Raw genomic sequence first — 12,159 nt, forward strand, 5'->3', positions numbered from 1 at the left:
TTGAATATTTCCCAACTGGAATTTTTTCTCAAGATTATAATTTTTAAAACGTGTACTGGGGTAGGCCACACAAAGTTCATGCACTATTTCTGGAAAAAGTTATTTTTCTATAATGCTCAGAAAAATAGTTACGTTAAAAATTCTCATTTTAAATTCCGGGGTGACTTTGAAAGTCATAGTTTTTCTTGTTAAAATCAGATTATAGGTGTTCAAACTTCAATTTTACGTTAAATGAACCATCACTATAGTTGATGATATAGTTTTCAAGAAAAAAATCAATGTTTATATTAAGTTAACTTAGTTTTAAGGATTTTTAACAAAATACATATAAATTTTAGGTAAAGTTGTTAAAAAGTTGGAATTTTTCCTGAAATTCGTTAAATCTAGTATTGTTCATAAAATTATCGATTTATATTACATTTCAAACTAAATTCGAATCACGAATCACAAGTTTTCACATTTCATATGAAATTTGTTCAAATGAAATTGCCTTACATCAACTTTCATCAACATTTTCTTGATAATAGTTAACTAACTTTTTCAACCTTTCAAAATATCATGATAAGTTCTTCTTGAGGTACTTTGAGTACTTCTCTACCATGGTCAGTATGGTTCCAAACCATTCCGTACGAATTTAATTTGTACTCTTCATTTTGCGGAAAAATCTCAAACCTATCAAAGTCACCCCGGCTATCAAAGTCACCCCGTTTTACGGTAATCGAGAACGCCAAGGCAATGCTGTCGAGCGAATAATTTGATTTGATTTTGAGTAGCCTGTTTGCAATACATTTTAAACTTTATTTTTATTCAAACTTCCTAACGGAAACGCTTCTATAAAAATGCTATTCAAACTTCAAAAGACCAGCCTTCAACTTATCAAATCTTCATGTTTGAGTCCTCAACAAACCAGACAAATTGTCTCACAACAGTAGAAAATACTAAAAATTTCAAAAGAATATTATCATCACACTTCGATAACCAAATAAATCTGAATTGATTTGTAAATATTGTGGTACATTATTTCTGAAATGTTGTTATGATACCAAACTCTTCCAGAGTTCTAATCCAAATTGAAAGAACAAAAGAACTAATCCAACTAAACAACAATTTAAAATAACTTTGATCATGTTCTGTACCTGTTTAAACTGAATATTTCCGATCTTTAATCAATCTTGGTTACCAGGAGAACAAAATCACGGTCAATTTAACAAAAAAAACCCTCATTTTAATCACCAGCTAAGGAAACATGTGAAAATTGCAAGTAAAACAACAGTCGTCATTTCATTCGTTTGTTTCATATTTATTGAATCGTCTTCTTTACATATCTTCTTCTTTTTCTCATTTTTTTTCTCAACATAAGCTCACTATCATACTACATCGCTAACAACATAGATGTACAACAACATGTGCATTACGACGCTACTAATTAATCAGAGAGCGGTAGCTATAAACATATCAACATAAATACAAGTAACAAGTTTGCTTCTTTTTTTGTGCTGCGTTTTGCGATTTTCCTTTCATTTTTCCTAATACCGACGGGTTTTTTGCGTGTGAATGTGGTCGATGAAAGTGAGACTTGTGGAAATGAATTAGAGTAGAGTGATGGGGAGGCTGGGGGAGGAAAGCTTCTGCACGGCGAAGAACCGTTTATGGGAGCAAGTTGCACTGCAGCAGCAATTGAGCCAGGAAAAAGATGGTGTTGCATCACACCAAACAGGTCGAGTCGCGATCTTTTAAGGCAGTTGATGTTTCCTGTTTTTCCACCTCGGCGCCACTGACCCCTCCGGAGTCAGTGGGGTCCCATCGACGGGGAGGAAAAGTCACGGCTTTCGTAATCGAGGAAATTTCAGTTCAGCGAACAGGTCTTGTCCAAGTCCGAACCAGGCAAAAATGCTGCTTCCAATCGCTTTTGATATTATTTTTTCCGTGACTGAGCGTTCGATAAGTTGGATATTTACATAAAACTGGTGCAACTGGTCCTTCCGGAGTCAGGCTTGCGTGTTCCAACTCCGGTTGTAGCTTTTTCCTAGTTTGAGGATCCGTTCGTTAATTAGTAGTTTCATACAAATTTTGATCAATTATACCAAACATAACAAAAATAATCTTCAATTCGTTCTTTAACAAGAAAAATTAACAATTAACAGGAGAGTATCACAGTTCAGAACAACGAACGGAGCCCTCTTCAAGATGTTTGCTTCCCTAAAGCTCTCCTCCCTCAAAAAGCTCTCTCCCTCTCTAGTAAAAACAATGCGGGAAATGTCCAATGGCATGGCCGAGGTCCGTCATCGTCGGCAGGGTCGGTGTCCTCGGCTGACTGACTTAAACTTCTTCTTCTTCTGCTACAACTTCTTCATTAAAAACAACATATTTTTTGGTAAGAATAGGCTACTAACTCCTAAAACAAAAATGCCAAGCCAGGTTCTCCTAATAGTGGTCCCCGTGGCCACCGTGGTGCGCAACCGGGGCAGTCTTGTGGACGACGGCGTTGAAGCCGCTGTGCTTGTCGGCGGTGTAGTCGACGGTACGGACCGAACCGTCGGGCTCGACCAGCGAGTACTGGCCCTTCACGACGTCACCGTCGCGCGTCTCGTGCTGGCTCTTGACGTCGCCGGTGTGGAAGTCGTTGACGCCGTACTTGAACGCGTACTTGGGTGGGGCCTGGAAGAGGAGGGGAAAGAAAGAGGGAAATCGATAATTAGTATTTTTGAATTGTTTTCAATTCCGTTTTTGTCAATTCGAACATTTTTTATTATGGAGCATTTCCATTTGGACTACATTATACTTATTTTTTTTGGCTACGCATTTCAGCTGAACAAAGTTAACCGTAGAGTAACTCTTTACATTTTCCAAAAGGACTTTTCTTTGTTTTTTTTTATTTGGATAAAACTTTGCCCTTTGTCAAAAGAAGCCATTTTGCAACATGAGTTATTTTTTATACAAGTCTCCTTACAACTTTAAGGACTAGACATACAAAATGGACATGTGAATATACGAGAATATGTACCGTGTCGTCACACTTCCGGGAACTTACGCACTTTGATTAGTTCGCATTTCCGGTTTCTTTTTATTTTTGTTTTTTTTTTTGTTTGGTTTCGGATTCAGGTTGGCGTGGCTTTTTTTGTCGGTGGAGTTTCATCAGTGGTAAGATTGTTCCGGTTTCACCGGACTCCGGATTGGTTGGTAAGATTAGATTAGGGGGTGGGGACCATTACCTGGTAAGATTTTTCAAATCCTGACGTGTATGATAAAAAGTCAGTATAACGTATAGCTCTTTGTCCCGCCCGTGTGGATCAATCGGACCGCGCACTGCACTCACAATCCAGAGGTCGCCGGTTCGAATCCCGCGGCGGGCGCTCTAAAATTCTTTGTGTAAATATGGGTATTCGGCGCCGTCGCTCCGTGCCATACTTTCATACACTTAGGAGCCCAGGGCGGCGAAGTCATTGCAGATAAAAAGGAATACACTAGTGGTTGGTACTAGCAATGGTGGCCGACAGCTATAAAGTCAACTTCGTTATGTTTCTAGAGAAGAAATTTTCTGATTTATTTAGTATCTTCGGCAAAGTTGTAGGTTATAATTAAGACTTTATATAGAAAAAGGTACAGCGAAAAAAAATAAATTTTTAAGGAATGGCTCGAAAAATGAACTTTTTAATTTGACATCGTAGATCCACCATGAAGTATACATATCAACTCAGATTAAAGTTCTGAGCAAATGTCTGTGTGGACAAAAAATTGTCACTCGATTATCATTCGATCCGTCTTGGGTTCCCATAACTCTATATTCAATATCAGCAAGTTTAGTTAAGTTTAGTCTAGTCAAAAGTTATGCTAAAAAAACATTTTGACTAAGTTCGCGAAGATTGTAAAAAGAATGGTTTTTGTAAGTGTTGTTATACATTTTTATCCAATAATTTTGGAGAAAATCACTTCTTATTTTAAGAAATTGGTCATATCTCAAAATATTACTTTTTGAGAGAAATTTTTGTGTAAACTGTTCTCTACAATTTGATTGATTCAAATTTAAAATGCCATGGTGTAATATGGAAGAGAATTGAAAAAAATATTTTTGAACCTTTTTGGTAAGAAATTGCTTTTTTATGGAATGTTCTAAGTTTAGCATTGTTTTTTGTTCAAATTTTTTATCCGGGCAATCTGATGCTGTATTTTCATAACAATAAAGAAACTATTTTATGTGGTCGCATTGCGGTTTTCAATTTGGAATTGAGGTTTTTTCAAGGAAAGCTAAATATAAATCTGGTTAATATAGTTCGGAAACTTTTGAAAGGATGTCAAATATATAATCTCATGGCAAATTCATGCGAAATATTATGGATATGGACAAGAATCCATCAATTTTCAGCGAAATTTCTGAAGAAAAATCATATAAAATCAAAAAAAAGGAAATATTCAAAAAAAAAGTTGCTCTAGACACCCAACGAAATGTCGTGAAAGTGCCCTTATTTCATGGTGCCAAATCTCAGACCTGCCGATTTTTTTATCTTAAGTTTGTTCTAGGAAACACACCGTGAACAGCAATCCAACCAGCAAATTAAAAAAACAGAAAATCTAGGAAATTTTTTACAGCTTTTCGTTTTTTTTTCGGCGTTGCTTTTCCTTCAGAAAATATTTTTAATTTGTAAAAATATGAAAGATAAATCGTAAAATTTCAACTTTATCAAAAGTTGTGTAAAGTCATTTTCAGTTGAAAATTTGATTTTTCATCTTTAAGTGACTTTTAAAAACTTATGTGCCAACATTTATTTTTTTCAAAAAGATATATCTTCGGTACCTTAAATGGTGGTAGCATGGATTTGTTTTCCAAATAATTCTAATGTTAAGACTTGTCTCATGATTTATATTTTAAAAACATGTACGTTTTTACAAAAAAACAAAAACGTTACTTAATCCACCCTTAGGTGAGGGTAATACTATCCAAAATAGATACAAAAGAGCGGACCTTTCAGTGTTCTATCAACTTGATTAATTATTCATACCATGAGATTGGAAGTTAGATCTTCATAATTCAGGGCCCTTATGTGCTTGTAACTTTTGATAGGGTGGTCAGATCTACAATCTTTTGGACTCGTTAGAAAGGTCTTTTGATAACCCATTCAACGAAGGGTCGCATGACAGATCCGGACAACCCCAAGTAGCAATTCAAATGCTCCTAAGTTTTATCAGTTTTTATAAAACATTTGAAAAATGCGTCTTGCTTTTATAAAAGCTTTTATTAAGTCTTTTTGGGCTTAGCAAAATACTGTTCTAAAATTATCTTGAAAAAATCTTGAAATGTTCTCGAAGAACATGGAGCAAAGTTTTATTAATCTCTTTTTTATGTCCTTACAGTTATCTTGAAGAATATATTCCCAGAACAAATTGACTTGACCAAATCCGTATTAAAACCAAGTTGTTTAGGGAAAGCTTTATTCGAAATCTTTTTGTCTTGACTTTTCAAATGTCAAACTCAGTCTACTTTTAGCATCAAGAAGATCGGACGTTTCCAAAGTGCTGGGCAAGCTCTTTCATTAAATTTAAAAAGATCATACTGCATTCGTAATTGTTATGTGAGTTAGTGATTAAATTGTGTCAAATTTAGATTCGTGAGGTGATGAAACAAGTGTTGTGCTTCTTTGTGAGCTTCCGGCATTGAACATTGGAAGGCGTTTCCGAATCATCAAGTGAAAAAAGAGAAAAGTATTCTTTTCTGTTGTTATAAATAAATAAAAACGGTGAACTGAACGTAATCCTAGTTTTATTCAAATTTGACGAAAACTCGTTATTCACGAAAATGACGAAAATGTGCCAGCACATGTTTTTTGGATCTACCTCCAGTGGGCTAAAACTTGCATGCGCTACGGTCGCAGTATTATGAATTTTACTCTGGGTTAAAACTATGTCAAAGCTCACTTCAGTCTAGAACCCCTTGCTTAATCTTAAACAAGAGCTTTTCAAGAAACGTTGTTCTTGATCAAGAACATCTCCAGAAAAGATGTTTTTCTAATAGCTTTAAGTCAGAACAAATAGATTTAACGAATTTCGCCATGTTTAAATGAAAAAAAGCGACCTAGATGGACGCCATGATGCTGTTTACAGCTAAACAAGAAAAGTTTGCTTTAATTTTATGAAAAATGAGAGTTATTCAGACAGAATAATGTATTCGGTGTCTATTTTTTCGAGGTATCTCTAGAAATTGATTGGTGAAATTTTAATGGCATGGATATTCCCGATATGATTGAATCGATAATCAAACACTTATTTATATAATTATTATATTCATGTCACCGAATAAAGTTAACCATTTGTCGTTTAAAGTTTCAAAGAATAGTTGGATTTAATGAAGTAAATCTTGCACCCATATTTGCTTGATAAAATATAATTTATCCTAATCAAGAATAAACAAGTTTAAATCATGTTTTATTGCGGCTACCAAGAGATCTTCAATAAAGCTATAAATTTGATTAGCTTTAGAATAAGTTCTATTAGAGCTCTTGAGAGTATCTGGAGAGTCCGTTAAATATCAACAGCAATACTGTTTGGCTCTAGAACTCTCCTGAAATACGCTCTTGACAACCTCCTAAAATGGTCCATTTTACACTTATTGCTGCTTTAACTCTTCTTTATTGCTGCTTTCAGGATAAAGCGGTTTTTTGCTCGAATCTTTCCAGAGACTCTTAAAATATTCTTCCAGAGTGAATTAAAACGTAAATTGATACTTGGGAACGTTTTCATCATGACATTTGAGATCCGGCCTCTAATGAGCACATAAATAACACTTAAGTGACTATAACTTTTGATAGGGTTTTCAGATCCTCAATATTTTGAGGTTGTTGGAAAGGTCTTTTGAATACCTTTCTAAAGATGTATAACATGACGGGGGTTCGTACAAAAAAACACCCTTTTTACAATCTTTTGTTAAAATCGTTTTTTGAGCCTAACTTTTGAAGTACTTAACTAAACTTTATAATTCTCAATAGTGACTTATAGGACCCCAAGACGGTTTGATTGAGACCAAAATGGTCCAAATCGGTTCAGCCAGTGCCGAGATAATCCAGTGCAATTTTTTTTAATCAACATCCCACCACAAACACACAGCCATTTGCTCAGAATTTGATACTGAGTCGATATGTATACATGAAGGTGGGTCTAGGAGGTGAAATCAAGAATTTCGTTTTTCGAGTGATTTTATAGCCTTTCCTCAGTAAGGCGAGGAAGGCAAAATCAATAGTACTTTAAAAACAGTTTCAATGAAAATTGTTGTTTTAAAAACTGGGTGGACCTTGACAGTCACTGTGTATTTTTTTTTAATTTTGCCTAAAAGTGTGCGTATTCATTTCATTATGTCTATTTATCCATTGATAAGGTTACTTTGAATGTTTCATTCGAAAAATACACAATTAAATGTTTGTTTAACTAAGTTCAATAGCTTTTTATAAAATGTTTATAAATTTCAGGTTGATACAAAGTTTCAAATTAGATCATTAAAAATTGTATTTGTTATTTTTCATAAATAATATCAAATTTTTCAAATTAATATAAAACTTGTTCTACTGAAAATGGTTTTAAATCTCAAGATATTTTTTAATTGTATTTGACAACAGTTAGAACTTGTAAAATGATAAATAATTTTAACTGTTCTTAGCGTAAAATTGTGTTGTTTTCCTAATCATAATTAACTTACATTCAAAACTTTTGAAAAAATGTTAAAACTGCTTCATGATGTTTGGGTGAATACTGCTTCTTGATGTACTTTGATCACATCTCTTCCAAAGTCAGTATGTCCACATACCATTCCGTTTTTATTAAATCACACTTTGCAATAAAACACATAATCTTGTCAATGCCACCCCGCCATCCTTTCGATGTTACCCAGTTTTACGGTACCAGATTTTGCGCCATCCCCTCTAGTCCCCTAAAACATGTGAAAAATTGGATAATTCATAATTCCATTTTTAGGGAACTTATCTTTAAATTTTACAAATTTAAATAAACAAAATCGTACTTTTTCCGGGTACCTAATTTTATCTGAAAAGTTCTAATCATAACCTACAACTTTACTAAAAACACAGAAAAAAAAATTGATAAAATTTCACCTTGTATATTTTTTTGTTGCTACAATATTTTGCTAAATTTTAAATATTTTTATCTGCAATACACTTGGAAGGAAAATGTATTAGTTATTTGGAAAAAAATAGATTATAATTATCAACAAACTTTTTCATAAAAAGTTCATTCCTTCATTCCTTGCAGATAAAGGAAAAATTGTTATCTAAGCACTCGAAAAAAGGTGAATAAAGAAAATAAAGATATTAAGAGTTGTAGACTTTTTCATTTTAGTTTAATTAATAAATAATAAGGAAGTTTAAATTCCTTCTATACAGTTATTTAAATCAAGTGATATTTTAAAAAGCGTTGAAATTTGTCACAATGTTCCCCTCAAATCTACTCACATAATAATCCACATGCTCATCCTCGTGGTGGGCCGCGTACTCGTGGTGACCGTGACCGCCGTCCAGCGAGATACGCGCGATCTGTCCGTACTGGTGCTCGTCGACGGCGCCGGCTTCCTCCTCCGCCACGCCGTGTTCCGCTCCGTAGTAGTCGCCGTAGCTGCCGGGGTAAGCGGCCGCAAGCGCCACCAGACAAGCAAAAACTACAAACTAAAAGGAGCGAAAAAAAAACACCAAGAAAAACAATGTCAGTGGGTCTGCTGCAGCAGTAATTTGGTTATCGACGTCGTAGTTATGTTGGGTTATGTAAAGGTTGCTTTTGATCAAGATTGGAAAATTGGTTAATTATCTTGTTACTTTGCTGCTTTGCAGGGAGTAATTCAACTGGTTTGCTTTTATGGTTATAAGCCCCAACATCGAACTGGATGTTTTTATGATCATCTCGATTCGCGATAATTAAGTCGTGCATATTTTAAAAAGAAATGGAATATTGGATAATAACTTGGCTCCTGTAGATTTTTTTTTAATTTTATTAATCTTAAATCGAGCCCACGATCTATGCCCTTTTTGATGATTTTAAGCCCTCAGTGCAAAAAAAATTAAATTGCTATAAAATAATTACTATGACGGCAAACTACAGTGATTCCTTAAATAAATGATAACGGAAATGCAAATTTTAATTAGATGTAAAACATAAAAAAATGCAATTTTTCGACTGTTGCATATCTTTATGAATTTTCTGTATTGTAATATTTTTTGTGAAAGTGAAAATTTTAATACAATTTGATTTGTAATTTGTTATTTAGTCTTTTTTTGCCATTAGTTTCATTCATTCATGAATCAACTAATTTTTTGGCAATTTTAAAATCTTGTTGAGCAACTTCCTTACAAAAAATACTGAATATTTTTTTTTGTGTCGTGACTTGGGTTATTTTTATTGATTTAAACAAAGAAATGTTTTTTGAGGACGTTTAAAAACAACCGTTACTTAATCCACCTTTAGGTGGTTGGTGCCTTCCTCACATTCATAAAGTCAATACATTCAGTAAAAATAGCAACATTCCCCCATAACATGTTTAACAAATCAACTTTACTACTCATTTCTTTTGATAGGGTTCGCAGACTATCAATATTTCTGGCTAATCAGCAAGGTCTGATTAAAAAAAAACCTATCCAACGATAGTTCGCATGGAATATACAGAGAATATTTCAATCACAATATCTGAAATCCGGCTTCCAAAAAGTGTATAAATAACACTTAAGTGCTAATAACTTTTGATAGGGTTGTCAGATCTTCAATGTTTTGGGCTTATTGGAAAGGTCTTTTTAATACCTTTCTGAAAATGTTTAACATGATAGGGTTTCTTGCAAAAACCACCCTTTTTACAATCTTCCGGACATACGGCAAAATCGTTTTTTTTTTTTTTAATAGAGACTTATGGGATCCCAAGACGGATCGAATGAGACTAATACGGTCAAAATCCGTTCATCCAGTCCGGAGATAATCGAGTGACATTTTTTTGTCCACCCACCTGCACACATCCACACAGACATTTGCTCAGAACATGATTCTGAGTCGATATGTTTACGTGAAAGTGGGTCTACGAAGTCAAATTAATAAGATCATTTTTCGAGTGATTTTATAGCCTTTCCTCAGTAAGGTGAGGAAGACAAAAAGGTTATTTTGTGTTGGTCTAGATAATTTTATATGTTTAGAGAACTTCGAACTCTCGACAACCAAAACCTCATTTTTTGATTTCTCGAACAAAATCACCAAATTAACAACATGAAATCAATGTAGTATTTTAAGTAATAAGTTGAAAAAAAACAAAAAATTTCAGTAAATAGAGGAGATGCAGGTAAGACGGCCACCCTAATAGAAAACTCATTTAAAATAAAAATAAATCGCTTTTTTTACCCTAGTTAATTCTTTTTATGAATTACTTCTTCATAAAAATTATCAAAGAGATTTTTTGATTACTTTTTAGTGATTTAAACAGCACAATGTTTGTTGAACCTTTTTCCTCTTATTGGGTTAAGAGGCCAATGATTTTAGTGACTCAGATAACTTATGGAAAAATACATAAGTACTTAATGTTTGTATTAGATACTGATAAGGACATTTTTATTATCAATGAGAATTGAAAAACTTTAAGTTATATTCTCTTGAACAGTAAATATACCAAATACTTTTTTTCAGATTCATCTGAAACTGAGTCGCTGGTAATGAAGGTAAAAAAATGTAATAAAAGTAACTTTTGCTTTTTTATCAAAAAATATACAATATCATAAACCATTTTGTTAATTTCATCAATTTTAGTTGTTAAACAAGAGCATGGCTCCCCTGAATTTATTCAACAAGGTTTACCAGAAAAATACTTATCAGTACTGATATTTTTTGTTACAAAAAGTAGGCCATTTCGTATTTCGAGAATGACAGGAAAAGTAAATAGTTTCACAACGAAAATGCAAAAATAAATTTATAAAAATCCCAAATATTCAAACATTTGAACATTTCAAAGTATGTCTGATTCACTTATTACTATCAATTATTTTTAGCCCCACTGTTGAGCTCATCTTGATTTTAGTTGTTCACTTCCATCGTTTTTGGACAAGATAGCAACTCTTTTTTTGATTTTTTTTGTAATTCACTTTTGAACTGCTTGTTTACAACATCTTATAATCCACGATTTTATGTTTATTTTTTGCATTCCCAGCACTTGTTACAGTCTCTGTTTTTTTTATATATTTTCCAATCTTGAACTAAATTGCACTTTGCCCTAACCATTTGCTTCACAAATCTCCAAAGTCCTTCACTCCGATTTACCTTGAAGGCCATTTTTGCACAAATGTTATCACCAAGGACTTGTCCAACTGTTTTCACGACCTACGAAACGGGGGCACTGTTTTTTCACTGCGAACGGTCACTGACTGACTGATACATAAACCATTAAATTTCCACTCTTTTATATGGGTGGTGATCCACACTCCATCGCGGGGGGCTTCTGGGCTTCTCTCGCAGCTCTCCTGAAGAGCTTTTCGAAGGAAGGTGAGAGAGAAGCTGAGCGCGCGCGCGCGAAAGAAAGTGAAACTTATTTTTTCCACCTTGGAAAATAGAAGAAGAGAAAAAATGTGTGTGAAACGACTCAAAATAAAAAAAAGAGGAAAAACAAACGTGATCGTGTCAAAACGTTATTTTGTGCTCTTTTTTCAAGTTGGCTCTTACTCTCAGGGGGTTGTTTTGAGCGCAGCTGAGAATGGCATTTAAATTATTGCTATTAGTTAAGTTAATGAATGAGCTAAAAGTTGCAGAAGGACTAATAAGAAACTGAGGAATCACTTATTGTTTGGATTGTTTGCTTACTATTCAAATAGCCTGTGAAACACATTTTTTTTTTAATTTATAAGATAATGTCTTTTGATCTTTTCATCTGAGTATTTTTTTACTAAACAAGAATTTTTGAGTTGTTTCATCATGTTATTTTCAAAAAAAAATCAAAAAAAATCAAACCATCCACATTAATGACCCCCGGGTCTTTTGTGGTCTCTATTGCAAGTTTCTGCTCGAACCTAGGAGTCCGAAGGCTTGAATGGGGAGAGCACCCAAAACTCTTTCTACTCTAAGGAACCTTCCACCCCAGTGTTTGAACTGACGACCTTCGGATTGCGAGTCCAACCACCGCCAGCGATTCCACCGGAGTATGCTTGG

The 12,159-nt window shown here is 34.0% G+C and overlaps 1 protein-coding gene across 1 annotated transcript; it reads right to left on the reverse strand.

Moving 5' to 3' along the window:
• Nucleotides 1–1,276: 1,276 nt before the first annotated feature.
• Nucleotides 1,277–11,387, reverse strand: LOC6047940 (cuticle protein). Its single transcript, XM_001864890.2, has 3 exons — nt 11,278–11,387; nt 8,451–8,660; nt 1,277–2,658 (listed from the first exon to the last, which is right to left on the reverse strand). Exons 1-3 carry the CDS (start codon nt 11,287–11,289, stop codon nt 2,425–2,427), a joined length of 456 nt encoding a protein of 151 aa, XP_001864925.2. The 5' UTR covers nt 11,290–11,387; the 3' UTR covers nt 1,277–2,424.
• Between the last annotated feature and the right edge of the window lie 772 nt (nt 11,388–12,159).

This window comes from Culex quinquefasciatus, chromosome 3 (assembly GCF_015732765.1).
Source record: "Culex quinquefasciatus strain JHB chromosome 3, VPISU_Cqui_1.0_pri_paternal, whole genome shotgun sequence".
In the NCBI taxonomy this organism is placed as follows: Eukaryota; Metazoa; Arthropoda; class Insecta; order Diptera; family Culicidae; genus Culex; species Culex quinquefasciatus.

Bases quoted from the DNA above. Each gene is read 5' to 3' on its own strand.
- LOC6047940 (XM_001864890.2), bottom strand. The intron at 2,659-8,450 runs GTGAGTAGATTT...CTCCTCTTCCAG, and splicing joins ATGAGCATGTGGATTATTAT to GCCCCACCCAAGTACGCGTT.